This window comes from Necator americanus, chromosome X, assembly GCF_031761385.1.
Source record: "Necator americanus strain Aroian chromosome X, whole genome shotgun sequence".
NCBI lineage: Eukaryota > Metazoa > Nematoda > Chromadorea > Rhabditida > Ancylostomatidae > Necator > Necator americanus.
In genome coordinates this window covers 15,140,328-15,160,386 of record NC_087376.1, presented here as the reverse complement: position 1 = coordinate 15,160,386, position 20,059 = coordinate 15,140,328, and the positions used below count along the sequence as shown (strand labels likewise).

The 20,059-nt window shown below is 42.1% G+C and overlaps 1 protein-coding gene across 2 annotated transcripts in view; it reads right to left on the bottom strand.

Annotated features, from left to right (window-relative positions):
• The window catches only part of RB195_023242 (uncharacterized protein), a gene marked incomplete at both ends in the record, with an annotated part of 38,357 nt that overhangs the window by 189 nt on the left and 18,109 nt on the right, over nucleotides 1-20,059 (bottom strand). For both annotated transcript variants that reach the window (XM_064210604.1, XM_064210605.1), the window contains 2 exons: nucleotides 1,693-1,823; nucleotides 1,884-2,058. In XM_064210604.1, coding sequence (XP_064066485.1) covers nucleotides 1,693-1,823; nucleotides 1,884-2,058 — 306 coding nt within the window. The remainder of the gene's footprint in view (nucleotides 1-1,692; nucleotides 1,824-1,883; nucleotides 2,059-20,059) is intronic.

The following is a 20,059-nucleotide window of genomic DNA, read 5'->3' as shown; positions in this document are numbered from 1 at the left end:
TTCGTTTATATTCATTTGAGGAATCGATGGAAAACGGCGTTTTCTTCGCGAATCTTTATAAAATGTTCAAAGTGAAACAATAATCGATTGCAAATACTACTAAGCATATTCGGCTTTACCTAAAGACACCCACTTAGCTCGAAAACATCGACTTCCCTGGTTTTCTTTCTGATGTAGTACTTGGAACGGATGAAAAAGCTTACTGTGTCACCTCTGAATTGGAGGCTCGAGCTTAGAAAATATATAACTATATGCGAGCTACTGAACACTCGCATATGCTAGTTATTTTCTAGGTAGTACGTTAGCGATATCCGTTACCAGCATTTATAAGCTGTATGATTTCGACTTCCTCGCGAACTGCATGGTTAGGAATTGATCGCCCAAGGTCTTAAAATCTTAACTTTTTTTTTGCAAAAGTTGTCCAATTGAGCTGTATACTTGTTTTTACAGGTTTCCGACTGGAGAACTCAGTTAAAAGAATCACCCCACGAATCTGAGGTGGTACGGATTTCAAATGAAGTATTCGTTTACGGGATAGCAGATTAAGGAGAGGGGTGTGATTCCGTCCATTTCTTCCTAATTGCCGTAAAAAACAGCGCGGAAGATACGGCGCCGCACAGGGCTGGCGCGCTCCAATCGAACTCCTTGTAGAAAAAGGTGCGCCGGAACGCTAAAAGCCGTATCTTCCGGACCGTTTTCTACTGCAATTAGGAAGAAATGAACGGAATCACCCTCCTCCCAGTAATCTACGACCCCGTATACGAATACTCCTCCGGAAATCCGTGCCACTCCAGATTCGTGGGGGGATGCCTTTAAGTCAAAAAGCTTGAGAAATCCGGAATTTAACACAAGGCTTTAGAAATAGAGGATTCTAATAACTGCATCCACAAATCTCAACTTTCCAAGTCAGAACAAATTCTTCCAGCTCTTAAGAAGGAACGGCTGATGAAAACGACTATGTTAAACAGCCTGATGGAAACAACTTTACAACTTAAGCTGCTGCACCAACCTTCCAACGTGAATATTCGCTGCATAGGGTTTCTTGCTCGTTACTAACAAGGATGGTGTTGCGAAATTTACTCGGAAAGCAGGTGTGATTGCTTGAGGATGGATGTCTTTTAGGAGTGTGACACTGAGTGCACTACAAAGGCAGCTATATAATTGTGTATTCGAGTAAACGAACGGAAGGTGGCACCAGAAAGTTATTTAGAACACGCAAGGGTACAGTCCTCGTCGCTACGAATTTGAGGTCAAGGCGGCATTCTTGAGTCGTTCTCATTGTTGAAATTTGGATACAGTGAAGCAGAGCTGACTTTAAAAATGGTAAGCAGGTCAAATTTTTTAACAACTTCACTCCTCGACAAACTTTGCACTCACAAAGTCAGAGGGAAGACGCAGTAAACGGCGTTTCAAGGATGATAAGAAAGCGATAGTACTGCAAATATATCATGAAAAGAATTTCTGAAAGAGGTCCTACAGACATCAACGCATGCGTTGGACGTCATGGACCCTAATTACGAAGTTATCTTCACCGTTCTGCTAGGAAAGGAAATGCAAATTGGGTTGCTTGGCGAGAAGCAGTAGTATATATACTATTTATCAGCCGTGATTATTGCGTAGGATGCTCGGCCAGGTCTCTTAATCGAAAAGAAGGAAAGAGCCACGTTGATATCCACTCTAATCAATTCAAACCTGAATTTCATTTCGTCGCAGAGATGAAGCACATAGATTCCCTCAATGACGTGTATGAACATGAGGACACAGTACACTGAATAAACCATACAGAAGTTTTCATTCGGTACTTTCATGACTAATCCCTCAACCTAAAGTCCTGTTTTATACTTCTATTCCATCCAACCTTTTTATAAAAGAATGCAGCTCACAAAAATAAGGACCAAAACGTTTGTGGCGAAAAGACCGCAGCATCTGTAGGTAGTCGAAAAGTAATTTGCCGGTTGATCAACTCTTCTACGATTTGACAGTTCCGCATCACAGTTTGTGCCATAGTTTATGCCTAGGTACTCCCGCAATGAACGTGCTGTGTTGAAGGAAAGTAAGCTGAAACAAACATAATATTTTATCCTTATATACTCATAATACTACACTTCACCATAGAGAGACTAAATAAATAAATGGCTGTGAGTACCACTTACTCACATGTTTCTAGACGATAAAGCATAAAGGATAAAGTTTCTGGCGTTAATCAATCCGCTTGGGAAGCGCCCCCACGTTCACTTCAATTCAGAATCGTTTGTGGTTTACGAACGTGTATCTGGACTATACAATGACTTGCGGTGGCTAGCCGATGTGTCAAGTCAGTGTTTTCATCCTCCCAGACAAGTCTGGTACCAATTTATCGACCCCAGAGGGATGAAGGGCTTGGTGAGCACTTGGGCGGATTCGAACCTCCAATCGATCGTGCAGGAAGCGGAACCTCTAACCGCTACACCACACCCGCCCCATATCTAGACGATAGCATTAGGTTATTATTAACGGCATTAAGCTATACAAATGTATCTCAACTTTTAGCTAATTGCATACTTATGACACTTCAGCTTATTTCATACAAGTTAGAAAATGGAGATGTGACAACAGCTTAAGCTGCTCTCACAGTTTTGCGGTGCCCTCCTATATGGTGGAAAAGAAAGCGGCAAAAGTAGGAAAACGGTTGAATATTTCTTGCAGGTTACAGCAGAGCATGAAAAAGAAGATGGCATGGAGTCTACACATCTTTTAAATCTTGTACATTTTTTCACATCGCTCTCAATAATTTTTGATCCTACTTCATTTCGAAAAGCTCTAATTCAAAATCGAAGAGCCCTTCCATCATCCGAACAAAACATCATTCAAAAAATACAAATTTAATATTTTCAATAATAAACTGAATGGATCAACAGACCTATTGAAAGTATAACTTTATAGATTACCAGTCTGAACGTCAGACTTCTTGTGATTCTCGCTTCGATCGCCTTCACTGACTAGTAAGAATTAATACTGGTATTTTTTGTTTATTTTTTTAAGAAATTCAAGCATTGAGGGAAGATCCAATAATTCTATTCCTAATGAGGTCGATACCTTAGTTGGGGAATACCCAAACTTAGTTTGACACCTCTATTCCTTCGGTACCGCTAAAATTTGGAAGCAATCTAAGAAATATTAGATTTTCTGGTATTTTTCTCCAATAATTAGCGCAGGATGATGTGCGAACATGAAATGACGTGAACGTCATCATCGTACCGATAAAACTAAGCTTCTACATCAGATCATGTGATCTGTTAGCTACTATATGAACAGCTCTCTTCACACCTGTTTCCAATTTCTAAAGTATGTATGTTACCAATCTGAGGCGAACAACCAGGGAATAAACATGCGAATGAATACATAAGGGTGAAACGCAACACGTGCTGTTATCACGACTATGAACGAACGCAACATTTTATTCACTTCTTGACAAATGCGCTTGGAATTATTACCCAATACCGCTGTACTAATAATTGTGCTAATTACTATTTTGCGCCGTCACGCCAACTTTCAGGTCCCAGCGTTTTCTGGCGTTGGCGCACCAATTTTACGTCGTCGGACCCATCTCAGCCCCTTTTATGACGTTCTAGCCATAAAAGGGGCTGAGACGGGTCCGACATAATTCGACGCCATGTTATCCGTTTTCTATGCTCTCTGATATTTCGCGCCACATACATACATATACACACACGACAGAGTGAGCATTTTAGAACATGATATTCCTTGTCTCTGTACCGCTATAACATTTGAGCTTTTCTCGTTTTTTCTCCAACGGTTAACATTGAATGATGTGATAGTGTTAAATAACGTGAAGGTCATTATCATACTGACAAAGATAAGAATCTTACTTCAGATCACGTAAACAGCTTGCTCCTACTAAAGCAGGCGTCTGCATGCGAGTATATAATTCTCGAAGAAATCATCTAGCAAGCATGATGAGTATAGCGTATAGAGGAGTGGTACATACTTGGAAGTACATTTCGCTGATGTTCCCATGCAGGCAACTGGTCTGCCTTCATTTTACTGTTTTCTGGCGTGGGTGCGGTATGATGTCGTGGGTCCCGTCTTACCCTTTCCACTTCCTGACACCGGCGCATCTACACGATGCTGTAGAATACGCTTTCTGCCTTCTGCTGCCAGCATTCCTAACTGGAGCTGTCGGAGGCGTATCACTCTATCCTACGCGTTTTGGCACACATGCACCAATCTGGGACCCAGAAAGCAGAAAGATAGAGTGGAACCCGTTCCACTATATCCTTCTGCTTTCTGGCACAGGTGCATCTATCTGATGCTGAAAAATCCGTACCACCGATCTCAGTACTTTCCAACGTGGATGCACAATCTGACGTTGTGGGACTCGTCTCACCCTATCTTTCTGCCTTCTGGAGCTGGCGCACCACTTCAGCATCGTGAAGCTCGCCTCACTACCTTCTGACACCAACCCCCTCATTTGATGTCATGAGACCCGTTTTACTCCGACCTCACCTTTTCGAGGCAGAAACATGTTCATTATCTCACCCTAATCACCACAAAAAAAAAATACAAAGAACTTTTGTTGCACCTTTAAACCGTGAATTTCTCTTTTCACGACAACATGAAAAACTGAAACAATGAAAACTTTGCAGTTCTTTGCAGAAAAAGTATTAACACATCGCGGAACGAAGTAGCAAACATGACCCACATAGAAAAATTTGCCAAGGAAACAAAAGAACTCTTTATGCAAAAGCTGAAAAAGGTGAAGACATCTAAAAAAGAAAGTTGGCAAGGATTTGTTTTAATGCGAGCGGTAGACTATAACAAACTTTCATTTTCTTTTTTGTCATCTTTAAGTTAAAGGCATCACCCCACGAATCTGAGGTGGTGCAGATTCCAGGTGGAGTATTCGTATACGGGATGGGAGACTATGGAGAGGGGAGTGATTCCGTCCACTTCTTCCTAATTGCTGTAAAAAACGGCCCGGAAGGTACGGCTTCAGGCGTTCTGGCGCACTATTTTCTACAGCGAGTTCGACTGGAGCGCGCCAGTCTTGTGCGGCGCCGCATCTTCCGGGCCGTTTTTTACGGCAATTAGGAAGAAGTGGACGGAATCACCCCCCCCCCCCCCCCTCTCCATAGCTTCCCATCCCGTATACGAATACTCCACCTGGAATCTGCACCACCTCAGATTCGTGGGGTGATGCCTTTAAGCTTCTGAACATAATAACATGTCTTCCCTGCAACAAATGTGAGAGAAGTAATTGTTATTCTTACAAATGTCACATCAGTAAAGCATGAAGTAAAGTTCGTCATAAAAATATTGGTTAGAGAAGAATCACAAATCACAATTCCTTAATTTTGTTTGAGTTCTTGAAGAAAAAAGGTACTCCACCTTCGAAAAAATTTAGAAGTAATATTTCAAAAGAGAATGCGACAAGTTTGTGATTTGCTATTGCACTAAACAAAAACTTTCAATCCACCTGTATAATCAAATGATTGATCACTTTTACTGAATTGTAAAAGTGGAAGTCAACATGCTCATAAAGCTCATAATATATAACAGAAAGTGACCTGTCCAATCAGGTGTTTCATATGTTCATCTAATTCTTGACAGTGTTTCTGTGGTAGAAGGCACGCCTGACAAGCAGGGAGCACTTGCCCAGTTCCCAACCGTGAAACATCTTTAATTTTTGTGGAGTATTTTCGTCACAAACAGACAAACACACACATACGCACACAAACATACACACACACATACACATACACATAACCAAACTGTGTGAGTGGGTGACTAGAGAATTTAGGGATTTTATCACCCTAATAGAACAGATCAAAAAGCAGTGGTTCAGTGGAATGTCTTTATTATGTGAGTACAGGTGAGCAGAACAATTGCCAGCAATAGGACTGGATGAAAGAATGGGCAGAACGTTGTCTGCCGCACTCTTGGACCGTACAAGTAGTAATAAGCTAGAGTAACCATAACCGCGAACGGCACTTTATACCACGCCCCCTATCTATCATCCGGGTCGATGATACATATACACATACAAATACGCACACAAACATACTCATACACATATACATACACATATACATACACATACATACATACATACATACGGACTAAGCGCGCTATTATATAGCACGATTATTAACGGTATTACTCTATATGGATATATCTCAACTTGTAAGCCAGTTGCATACTTAGGACACTTCAGCTTATTTCATACAAGTTAGAAAATGGAGATGTGACAACAGCTTAAGCTGCTCTCACAGTTTTGCGGTGCCCTCCTATATGGTGGAAAAGAAAGCGGCAAAAGTAGGAAAACGGTTGAATATTTCTTGCAGGTTACAACACAGCATTAAAAGAAAGATGTCGTGAAGTCTCTACATCTTTACGTTGGTCCCAAGAAACTTTAATCTTGCTTCATTTCAAGAAGCTCTATTTCAGGATCGAAGGAGCCTCCATCATCCGAACAAAACACCCTTTAGAAAATACAAATTCAATAATTTCAATAATCAACTGAATGGATCAACAGATTCATTAGAAGTATAGGTTTATAACTTATTTTAATGTCTCATTCTGCATATATATATATATACATATATATATATATATTCGCTATATTCGTGTTCTTCTCCACCCTAGAACCATTAGTTGAGCATATCAACCAATCTGGCGGGCTCGGACCCCTAAGCACACTTAAATTCCCAGTGCACATTTTTCGGCGATGACATGTTTTTGTAGCAAAAACCTGAAAATATTACTCTTGTTATGAAAAAGATTATCGGGTCATTCTTTACTCGTAGTGCAGCCTATAAATGTTATGAAGTCAAAGTTAGCTATCTAACAGTTAGTTGAAGAAAACTTCTAATTTACAAGAACTAATCTGCAGGTGAAGATGGAGAAATGATCATTAGTTCCGAACACATCCAGTACAATTTCTTGTTGAAACACCCATAGCAATCTGTTGGGAGTATTCCAAAGTCTTGTCGAAACGATAAGACGAATAAGTTTTTGAACTCCGATTAACACACGCTGCAAGCAGCGAGGGGCACCGACAGTGTCAGAGGTTCTGATCTGTGTCTAGAAAATAGGGAATAAAAAGTTTGGCGGTTTCGATGAAATTGGCGCGGAGATGCTGAATTCCATTCTTCCGTCCCAGATTAGTGAATTGGCGAACTTCAATATGGATTAACGATTCAATACTCGAATATGTATTAACGAAAGGATACGTTTTTTCTGGAAACACGCTGCCATAGTTTTTTCCTACAAAAAGTTATCTGTCACGGAACACACGAGGTACTGAGAAATATCATCGTTGAATGTAATCTACGAGGCTTTGAATTATGCCGTACCAACTTATCAAACATCGCGAAGAAACCACCCGTGAAGAAGAAGCCGACTTTTGTCCTTGTCCTGGTCGACGGTTGATCTGGAGTTTGTTATTAGTAGAATGATTAAAGTATGGCGACGGTAGGGTTATGAAATTTGCTTCCTTGGACTTTGAATCCGCTTCCAACTCTTCTGAAAGAGAGTTAAAATGTCTTTAGGTTGGTCTCCAAATTTTTTTGACATGCACGAGAAAAGCTTGTAGAAAACAAGTACATTGGTTTGTGATTTCAAAAGTTCTTTAGGTCAGATTTCTTAAGAAAGGTTAAAGAAGTTTTTTATTCTCCTGATGTCTTGTTCTCCGGAACATTTCTTCTGTGCCGCTTAAATTACATCAAGAGAATGGTCGCGAATCCATAGGAGGCCAGCCGATGAAGGATAGGGGTCGTGGGTTGTGTCAGTTTTGTTCATGCGCTAGATTGCGACTCGTTCGAAAAGGCAATTCGTGTGGTTGATAGGATGAATGATGCCTACAAGAACAAGGGAAGCTGGTGGTGGCTTGGGACAAAGCTTCCTTCACAGAGGTGGCATAAAACCTCAATGATTCGATTAGTTGTTTGACCGAGTTTTTAGGAGAGAAAAATACTTAGAAATGCATTTAAATCTTTGATAACTTACTTCTACGTAGTTTACAACACTTTACAACTGAATTTGATAACGTTTGATCAACAGAGAGCTCGACTTATGTAGATGTTGTTAAATTAAGAAAATCATTCGCAAGAAAAGCACATTGATAGATAGTTTTGGGCATGTTTTGTAGGGGAAGGATTGGTATGGGATTTGGAACACTCCAAACTTTCTCATAATTTAGATGGGGAAATCAAAAGTTTTACGTTCTGCTTTTCCCAGTTAGATTTTAACAGATCATCCGGAAAGGGTATTGCGTATGAGAGTTTGTATAGACGCCTTATCCAAATATTGGAATGAATTTGAATTTAAAACACGACGCAACTTCCCTGGAGTGATGAAAAGTGTTCAAATTTTGACTTCTGCTTGAGCGTGAGAGTGTTCTGATGTGATCTTCATAATTTTGAATGATGTTTACTAATTGGAGCCACAATTGATGAAAAGAAGTTCGGTCCTCAGTATGTTGTAGGGGAAGCTCTTCATTATTTTTCCACTTATCAGGCTTTTTTGATGGAACGATGCCAGTTTTTCTCTTTGTGTATCTGTGCTCCGCACAAATTCCGAAAAATAAATTGAGAGGCTCAAAAAATAGTAATTCAAACATTTTGTAGGGCAAGATTTCATCTACGGAGCATGATCAAAGTATTTCTCCAAATTGAAATCCTCAATTTGGAGAAATACTTTGATCATGCTCCGTTAAATTAATTAAATTATTAAAGAATATCTAGATCTAAAAACATTCGCAAACCTAAGCATTTTTGGTTACTATTTGTTATTAAATTCAGAGATGAATCGTCAGAAACTGTGTATTGTTGCTGTCCAATTTTTTGGGTCCAGCTCTGAGTTCTTCTTCTTTTGCGAACATTTGGTCCATCAAATAATAAGACCCTACTTGACCATACTGGAAGCATACCAATGTGGAGATAGAACATGATAATCTCATCATATATTGATGTATTGATATTGATGTGTACTCTATTTGAAGGGCGGAAAACGTTTGTGGGGAAGTTCTTGAGGACCGCTTTAATCCTTCGGCGGGAAAGGATGAAGATTTCTTCTTTGTTCAACAAAGCTGAAAGCGTAGCATCCTGCTTAGTAGTGCACTAAAACCGCTCATGCACTTGGATTAAATCATAATGTTCCTCTTTTTTTTAGTAATTTCTTGATAGCTTCCAAAATACAATCCAACTTTCTTCTGCGGTGCTTCGAGACACATCCAGTACAAGATAGAATCTTTTGAGGAGTCATCAGTAGCCTACATTTGGCTTCTCTTCGATGATAGTCACACTGAGACTTGGAACCGATACTTATTTACTTAGATACTTAGATGGCCCGTCTTCACTGCACTGGACGTGCGGGCCCCAGCACCTCTTCCACTCGTTTCGTTCCCTCGCCATTGTCATCCAAGATGTTCTCAAGCTTTGTGAGTGACGTTGACGAGGTCCTTGAGCCGTATCCAGCTGAGCTCTCAGCTGGTCCATCCGTGTAGCGATCACGTCACCCATCTCGTTGGCGATCTCCCTCGGGGACGTTGGTTTAGCGTCCCTTGGGATCCACTCTAGCGTTTTTTTAGTCCATCTATCGCCGATTCTTCTCATGATGTAACCGGCCCATCTATGTTTTGCTTCCGATACATATTCCGCTAGGTCGCGAAGACGGGACATTCCTCTTAAGTCGGAGCTACGAAGACCGGCTAGGTGTTGTGTGCGCCGGTTAAACTTCAAGAGACATCTCTCAAGGGCTCTGTGGGTAGTAAGTAGCTTCCTAGACGTTGCCGCGGTGTCTGCCCACCTCTCCGCTGCGTAACAGAGCGCTGGAAGGACTGTCGAGTCGAACAGATGGGCACGAAGATCTTGGTCCATCGGTTGGTCCGCAGCTTCCCTGACGGCTGCGAATGCTGCCCATGCTGCTCCCTTCTTCTATTCAGTTCTTCCTTCAAGTCGTTTTCCATGTTCATGGAACGTCCGAGGTATACGTATGACGAAGTTTACACGATTTGGGAGCCTTCAAGTTGTACTCCTCCGTCCTCGCAGTAGGCGTCCTTCATGAACTGTGCCTTCTTTCTGTTCACTCGCAGTCCTATTTTCTTCCCTGCTTCGTTCAATTCGTTGAGCATCGTTTCTGCTTCATTGGTACTGCTCGAAAAGAGAACGATGTCGTCCGCAAAACGAAGGTTCGAGAGAAATCTTCCATCAACACGTATGCCCCTTTCTTCCCAGGAAAGTGATTTCATTATTCATTGCAATGCAGCCGTAAACAGCTTTGGCGATATAGTATCGCCTTGTCGTACCCCCTTTCCAGTGGGTATGGTGATGAGAGAGCGGTGGAAAAGCTGTATCCTAGTCGTGCATCGATCGTAGCAATTATCTAATGTCCTCACATACGACGCGTCCACACCTTGATCGACCAGCGCTGGCAGTATTGCATTCGTTTCTATGCTGTCAAAGGCTTTCTCATAGTCGACGAAGGTTAGAACAAGGGGCAGGCGGTATTCCCGGCAAACCTCTATGACCCCCGACATGGTCTGGATGTGGTCCAAGCAGCTGAATCATTGGCGGAATCCAGCTTGTTCTTGAGGCTGGACTTCATCCGGCGTCCTAGATATGCGCGTGAGGATGATCTTGGTGAAGACTTTGTATAACACGCTCAGCAAGCATATCGGACGGTAGTTCCGAAGGTCCTCTCGGTCACATTTATTATGGATAAGAACGGTTCGCGAGGTCTTCCACTGGTCTGGGATCCTTTCTTTCTGAAGGTAGGATGTCATGTGCGCTGCTAAGATTACATAAAGCGGATGGCCACCAGCCCGAAGAAAGTCTGCTAATATAAAATCAGGGGACATCAAGTAGACACCAACTATGGTTGTTAAGCAAGTAGTCGATTTCTGCATGATTGTTGCCATTGAGTGATTCCCATTACCTGCGATAATGTTTTTTTATGAGAAGAGAATCCCCGCAGAAGGAGTGTGTGGAAAATATGTCTTGCGAAACGGGTGACGTTAGATACTACAAATGCAAATCTTCCAACCGTGTATTCCTTAACTCGGCGTTGAAGTTTTCGACAAAAAATTTGTGAATCGACTTTTGAATGCCGGCCACTCTGCCCAATTCCTCATAAGAATTTAAGAACCGGTTTGGGTTCTAGTATTAGTTCGCGTTGACGAACGTAGCATTTGATGATGCTGGTGAATTTTTGGTAGAAATGGTGAAGGCGTGGAATACGTAGAAGTGGAGGCATTTCGTGAAAATCGACGAATTGGATAACATATTGTTGCACAGCGAAGTTCCCAGTTTTGGTCACGATTCACGACGGTAGTGCCATTCAGCTGTCGTACGTCGCACATTCTGCTCTTGGTCTTCTGCAGAATAATCACTTTGTCGCATATTCTCGCGATATCAGTGGAATATTTGCTCTCATCTGATTGCACCAGAAAAACGCTGCAGCTATCGGAGCTATCTATGAGAAGTTTGTCATTCCTCGGTCAGAAAAAAGGTCGCGAGTGCAGCGACGCTAGGAGACACACTTCCTGTATTTTCATCAGTTGCCTGACGTATCCTTCTATCTTCTCATTTTACGCGAATTGAATTAACATTGTATTTTGTTTATTGTTTGCGCTTTTACGTTTTAATATTATTTGACTACGGTTTAGTTATCCAAGTTTGAAGTCTGGATGATAACGGATAATATGGTGGTGCGCTATCGTGTTCCGTTTCCAAAAATTTGTAGTGCATCTTGGTCAATTCCGATCTCGGACTGTGCGCCGTATTGAAGTACCCTTTTCTTTTTATTCTGCTCTCTTCCTCCGGAGTCTTGCTCCTTAAACGAATCCAAATCGAAGAAATGTTTGTCTATCTTATTATTGACTGGGCATTTTTTTTATTGTGCTCAACCGACCAGTAATGATGGGTCCTACCTACCTGAGGTCACAAAAAGCCCTATTCACGAGATAATGTAATAACCTAAGGCGCATTACCAATAAGGGGGAATTATTGCTAGCCTTAGGCTAGCGACATTTACAAGCATGGTGGATTCCATTATCGATTCAGTTTTCGAGGACCAGGAAAAGTAGACTATCGAGTACATAGACACTTGATCTTGCGCAAGCAATGGCAATCGAACAAGAGGGCGAAGGAGTAAGTGCGCAAGAATATGCAGATTCAGATGGTCCCGCTGCGCAAATTCCTTTAAATTTCGGAGCAACTACTACGGAAATAGGGGTGGTACTAAAAAATTACTTGCTGTTCCAATATCCACTTTCACGAGAAGAATCCGTAAGTTACATAAAATTTCTGGACGCTTTTTAACGAAGCAAATGTCTATAACCAACCATTAACGAAGCTACAAAAGTTTAAAAGTTTTTATTTGTTCAGTGCACTTTGAGTAGTAACACGGGAAACCACACACCGTTACCCTGATCAGAAGCCTACTACAACAATACAGTATAGTTTTTGCGAAGTAAATAGTCAAAGCTCATCACCGGACTGCAATATTACCTCAAAAATGCAAAAGGTAAAAATCACACGATTCAAGCGCAATGTCACCTCCTTGAATGCATCATCCCAGCTGTAACTCAGCTGCAAAAATGAGGAATTAATCTTGATGGCTCATTTATGGCGCAGAAAGTGCTCTCGACATTTAGCGACCAGATTCAACGCAAAGTACTTGGACTATGAACAACAGTATGACAGAAGAGGATTGGAAATTGAACGACATCTTGACCGATCTTGATAATCATATCTCTACGGAAGGACGTATTGACGGTATGGTCAACATGGACGACAAGGTCGAAATGACAGCCAGTAGAGAGATCCTGCTGCGTCAAAAGCCAAACAATGCGACATTCATGCCAACAATTTGCATGTTTTGCGGCCCTAGAGACCATCTCTCACCATCATGCACGAAAATCATGACTATAGCTAGGCGTCGCGCATTTTCTAAAGAGCATAAGAAGTGCGTCAACTGCGAGAAAGATGCACATTCAGTCGGCGTTCAACTGCATCCAAGAAGAAGTTCATCTCGAGTGCATCATGTTCAGCTCTGCGAGAACAAAATGCGACGACGACAACTATTGAGGGAACGGTAGCAGATACTACCATCTTACATAATCATCACGATGATAAGATAACTGAAAAGAAGACCATTTTGCTTCTAATAAGAATAGCAAAAGTTTGGAATGCCATAGTCAATGGGAAAGGAGAGGAATCCTGTCTGATACGGGCATATCAGTCGTTTATTTCCCTTGCGCTAGCTGAGGAATTGGAGTTGGAATGCACGTCTAAACGCAAATCTTAATATATACATTTGGTTCCAATGATCCGCAGCCAACAATATGCACAATGGCAAAGTTAGAATTATGGGGTATCCAAAGACAAAGGCACGAGGTGCAGCTATGTACCTCTTCTGGAATAACAGGAAAAGGAAAAACTCGCCCCAGCGAAGAAGATATATCCTTCACCGTTCATTACATTTTCCATTTGATACACAGCTTTCTAAGACGTTGTGGAGCAAAGAGTTGAAGCCTCAGATCTTTTTGGGATGCGATCAGCTGTGGAACTTTTTAGAAGTCCCCCCTCCACGATTTACGTTACCGTCAGGATTGCAGCTTATCCCATCCAAATTGGGATATTTGTTTGGTGGTAAGCATACGGATGCGCCCAAACAGCATGGATCTGAGAATCCAGCTGATATTCTCAAAACAACCGCAGTCAATACACTCATGAATTTTGATGATGAGCTTACTTGATGGGATAGATATTGGACTATTGACTCTGCGGGAGCCTGTGAGTTCATCTGAACTAAGGACGCAGAGAAGCTGGCAACAAACGAAAAGGTTTCAAAGTTCTTCAACAAAACAATAGAGAAACACAGCGATGGATACTATGTGCGTTTTGCATTTAAGCAAAGTCATCCACCATTATCTTCCAACAGGGCAACTGCGCAAAAACGTCTACTTAGTGTCCTCACAGCGCCGGAAGGAAACCCAACTCTACTGAAAGAATACAATCAAACGTTCGAAACCCATTTGGATGATGGAATCATTGAAGAAGTTCCCAATGATCTTCCAGTGCATTCTCCACTTCTCCATGACATTCCTCACGAACCTGTCCTCACACCGCAAAAGGAAGCGACGAAAATGCGCATAGTTTTAGAGACATATTCGCATTATAAAGAGTATCCATCCTTAAATGACGCACTTCATCAGAGAGCACTCATTCTTCCTGTACTTATACACCATGCTCGTACGCTTCGGAATACCTAGGTATGCGATGACACTTGATGCCGAAAAGGCATTCTTTCAAGGCAACTCACATCAGCTCGAAGGGGACGCAACCAGATTTTTGTGAGTGCGCGACGTCGACTTACCACCCTAATCTAATGGAGAACGGTAAAGAGGGTCCCGGCGGATTCTCTGCGAATGCCTCCGAGACCATACGTGCTCAGTGGATATGCCGGCGGATACGCGAACATACCTCGACGAGGTTACGCTCCAGTCGTTCACGAAGACGCAGACAACCGTCCTATATGTTCTTCTAGCCAAAGAGATGCAAAGAACTGCGCAGTTACAAGGAAATATGCAGAGAAGAGTGGTGTGAGTTGTCGAAATTACCGAATAAGTCAAAGAATAACAGAGTTAGATAGAAGTACACGGGATTTGGCATGGTGTTCTAATAAAGAAAGGGACATACTTTGTCTTTATATTACTTTCAGAATGTCTAGAAATCTCATCAAATTTGAACTCTTTTTTCTTTCTGTAAGTCCCAAGATGTCAGAGACACAGAGGACCTCTCTGTGCGGGAATAAATTAGGTTATAAGAGAGATTGGGAGTTACAGGATAACGATAATTCTCATTACCGTTACTTTTGAAGCTAGAATGTTCTGTTTTAACGAAAATTTTTGCATATGTAATTTCAAGCTATTAGATACATCCTCACCTCATATTTCACGTGAGGATTTCTCTTGCTTCTGGTATGATTACAAGATCACCTCACATCACAAAATAGCAGTGGATGTGTCTGATTCTACAAAACAATTTAGCAGATAGTGAATTATGTCCTTGTCGGTGATGCAGCATATGATTAGTGGTAGGTAAACAGTGTCAGCTACTTAGGTGCCTACGACAGTGAATCTCCTTAGGATACGCACCATCGCTGATTGCTCTGACGAGGCATGACAAGGGGGGAACGGTCAAGAGGTACCCGTATGATGTGCCGCCGCGTATCCCGGAGGCTAATGAGCGTCGTTAATTGCACCTCGCGTCTCCTGATACCGTCATAATCGCTACAGTAGCCTGATTGCTCCTCTTGTGCTACGTCTTCAAGACGCCCCGCCCACTCCGCCCTCCCCTCCCATTTCGCCGCGTCTACCGCTATTACGACGATTTTTTTTCGCCGCGTCCACAGCTTTTATAATGCGCTTTTAAAATCGAACAAAAAGGAAAGTACCTGGTATTAGATGTTGTTCGAAGGTCTACATAAAGTGTGCTTGTAAGTTAATATAAAAGAAGGAAAGAATGAAATAGGTTTGTATAAGTGACATGCCATTTAGAAATGCGAGTGAAAAAGAAATTATCCTGTCTCGACTTGTTAGGTGAAAAACACTCATTCATCCCTGGGAGTGCAAGAAATGTTTCAAAAAATGTCCCACTGATCGGTGTTATGCTATCTTCTTTACCTTTTTTCTCTTTCTGAGGATTTCTTTTTGTTTATCTAGCTGGGTAAAACTGGCATCCAACGATTAACGAGGCGCGAATAATGCCTCGCAGACATACACTGTACCTAAAGGTATATCTCGAAAATACAAAGCTCTCTGTTCGCCACTAACACACCTAACCTCTCGTATTGATTTTATGTAGAGAATAGATAAAAATGAAGCGATAAAACGGTGTTGAAAGAAGTTTGAAGAACCATACAAAGTTCTATTATATAAAACTGTATAAAACGTACAAGCAAGTATTGAAGTACTTGACAGACGCTCGATATAAACATTATATCTAAGTAAAATTTTGAAAAGGTAAAATGTAGAAAGAAGTTTAAGGAATGTATACAAAGTAATTAGCGCATAAATTTACTGTTATTATAGGTGCTGCAGTTGAGGTTGAACACGAATTCGCTGAATGACATCGTGACAAACACATACTTATGCTTACTAGTTTATATAGAAAACTTGGGGCATGAAATGTGTTAAATTATGAGATCTTTGAAAATATATGTATGTTATTCTTTTTCCTGGAGCATCTTTTTGAGATAATTTCTACTTATGTAAAGTTACATTGGATAGAAGGATCCAATTCTTCTCTTTTATTCCCAATAATATGCGCTTGGTTTACTATATCCGTACATCAGAATTCGCTGCGGCAATTCGTTTTTCACTCCCATTCCTTCAAAATTCGCAATATCCACCGCTTCATCGCGACGCGAACGTCGCGCGCGGCGTTGATCAGAGAGCAATAGGGAGGCAGGGTGTAGGTGATCTCAGACGGTCGTGGAGGATGCCTAGCTGGTGGAGCGGCAGCCGTAATTACGCGGAGGAGCGCGGTGCTGAAGGGAGGACATGAGCGGTCAGCCGGTTTTCACGGGTACCTCTTGTCCCGCACCCATGACAAGGGCATGCTCGAAATTTCGGCGGGACCCTCTTTACACGCATGCAATCTGATAACACGGTAACAAGGCGATTTATTCGGGTAACACTTGAACTGAATGTATCCTGATTTAATGGCTTCCCATATCGCTACCTGAATTCCACTGATCTTCCATATCGACGAGTTCAACAAAGTCGCCCTTTCCAACATCTTAGGTAACGAGACTAATTCACTTGGAGATTCTTAAGAGTATGTCCACCGAAGACTTCCTCAACGCAATATGTCGCTTTATAGCGCGTAAAGGAATAGCGGAATTGTAAATTGCGACAGTGCTTCAACATTCCCCCTCAGCGTAGGTATTTTGGCAGAACGCGAAATGACAAGGATTCTTTTACGAACGCCTTACTGAATTAAACCCTCCTTATTCAAGGCGTTGGGCCTCGAAAAATAGCGCTCCTTCTAAGTACAGTGATCACAAAAGTGGAAGCATGTTTAGAGTCATATTATTCGATATTCGATAGTCGATATTCCCGCTCTGATAGAGACGAACTTGGAATGATTAGTTAAATAAATTTTCTACGGTGCGATGTGGTTATCACATTACATTCCCGCTACGGACACTCTGTCATCAACGGATGGGGACTACCATCCTGCAGAAGAAGCGAAGGCATTATAGGCATGCATACAAGCCGAAAAGGTTTTTTTCCTCATGCGCTTCTACAGAACGATTTTTGAGAATTTTGCGCGACCAGTATGTGACCAGCCTTCGCGAACAACATACAAAGGTCATCTCTTGTCGAACACACTCTCAACATGTTCCGACAATCGGAGACGTGGTACTAGTTACCGGCCCCTGGTTAGATAGTGAAATTCGCGACGAGAAATTGATTATCGCAACAAAGAGAAAGATCAGAACACCGGTGAGCCTCCTTATTCCTCTGGAGATAGAAGAAACCCATCAACGAGAAACCGGTAAGGAGATCCGCGAACTCCTACAACAAACCCAAGCGGAGAAGGTACAACCTTCGACTTCGGAAGCCTATTCATTATGCGGAGCATGCTTGCGCCTAATTTTGTCCCAATCTGAACGACGGCAATCTGAACGATGCTCTTTTTGCAAGTCTTTCTTGGAGGCGCAAATAGGCCAGTTACGGTTTACATGAATTGCACAGACACAGGAGTCCTTGTGAATTCCACACAGAACACTAGCTTTTAAATATTTGCCGACAATTACTGCAAGATCTACTATGCGGTACCCTCTCCATACTCAGCTCAATTTCCACCTGCTTTCACCATCGCTTACGATTGTGTAGTCACCTTAAAATGGGATATGGGAGGACGCATCGCCACCGTTCAATGTACCTCACCAAAACCCACCATAGGAGAAGTGCTTTGCCGACAAGACGCATTTCTTGTATAATGCTCTCCTAATGCGCAATATTTCCATTTACGATTCTATCTGAAAACTGCAAAACAACTCCAGAATTGCACGGTATTTTGTGGATTGGCTACCACAATTTCACTTTAACTGGAATTCTGAAGTACGGCAATTTCCGCAGTCCTTTCAAAGTCATAATCAGAGAAAACAGCACGTTATTCCGTGCCACACAGTCGCCAGATTTCCTGCACATCATAGAGGTGTTCTTCTCTTGGTATAAGACAATAGTCATAGTTCTTTTGGGTGCGGGACAGTCCCTCTTTCTGTCCTACATTTGTTAACAAACAACGGGGTTGCGCGCTGTTCAATTATTTTTTTCGAAGTTCTGTCGCGTTACTTGTTTTCCAGTGCGCACATCCATATTCCTTGCGCGCAACCTACGAAGATGGAGGTGAATGCGCACAAACACTCCAGACAAGGAGCACGCAAAAATTGTCTGAATTTCATGACTATTCCCATTCTAGATTATTCTATCTTCGGACCATGGACGAACTAACGCAGAATACTCGAAGTGGAACTAGCATCGCTTACGTGCAACGATCGGCAATCTTCCACCACCACAACTTGTGTATGATCACATCATTTCCTCATACAAACAATCGCGCTCTTTGACACAATGTTTATCTGCTATAGGGGAACACAACGCTGAAAAATTACGCTTGGAACTTTTGCTTGTGCGCTCAGAATTGCGATCGATCTGGCCAGTTCCATCGCCGCTCTTTGCTACGGACTCAATTAGACCTTTCGTGTGGCAAACGATATTTAATCAACCGCAATAATGAGGACGGCGAACTGCTAATACTGGACTCAGCCGACGTCGAACCGACTATATCGGACTGCCTCGAAAAGTTTGACAATCACCTGGCATGGACCACAAGATATTGGTAATGAACTCTTGGAAAATCATAACGCTCCGGGGATCTCCTTCCGCGATGCTGTTTTCCGTACTTTTAACGACGTCAGCCATCTCCTTCACCACGCTTTCAAAAGAAGGCAAAGTTTGTCGTCCACCAAAACCGACACATGCTATTAACCCTTAACTTATGGGAGCGGATCGAAAGAGAGGGCCGGAGGGTGTCGATGACGTGAAGAGCGAAACCAAAAGGAAGAAAAAGAAAGAAGATGAACAGTTACATCTGGAGCAATGCGCAATCAAAGAGCACGTAAAGTTCACCAAGTCCATCTAATCTTTAGAGGTAGATGAAAACAACGAAGTGAGACCAGAAGATAAGCTAATAGTAATAGATGGTGGCACACGAGGGAGAAGAGGACGCGAGCTAGATCCAAATGCGTCAGATTGAGCAGGAACTTGGCCAGAGAAGGCAAGCGCCTATCGAACTACACAGAATCATTTTGGATCTGGAGAATCAACAAACTTGTGTGGCACGAAGATTCCAACGCGAAGTAATTCACAGCAGCGGAGAACGATTTATGCGCTTATTTATGCCTTCTGTGAAGCAGCACTATAGGACCCATTATTCATATTCGTGTCCAATGGTCATAGAAATAGCCGCGCGCAAACAAACGATTCAAGAAAGAGTAAGTGCGAGCTTCGCCTAGATAATTTTTGTCATGCCGGAAGAAACTGCAAAAAATGAAAAATTCCATGCCACCATTATCGAAGATGTCGACATTATTCCTGTATGACCTTTCCGAGCGGAGTAAGGAAATCATTGAAAGATTCCAACGCCAGAGCGAGTCGCCAATAATGCCATGAGAAGATCAGGTTATTAGAAGAGGAGCATCGATTCCATCCAGGTCAGAAGGTGGCCGGGAGTATCGCGGATTCTCGCGATCTCAGTGATCTAAATGTTGCAGTATTTGCTGTTATCTGATTATACTAGAAAAGCGCTGCAGCTATCGGAGCCATCTATAAGAAGTTTGTCATTCCTCGGACACAATAAAAGGTCGCGAGTGCCGTGACGCTAGGAGACTTTTGCTGTATTTTCATCAGTTGCTTGTTGTGTCCTCCTATCTTCTTATTTTCTTACTGAATTCATATTGTATTTTGTTTATTGTATGCGCC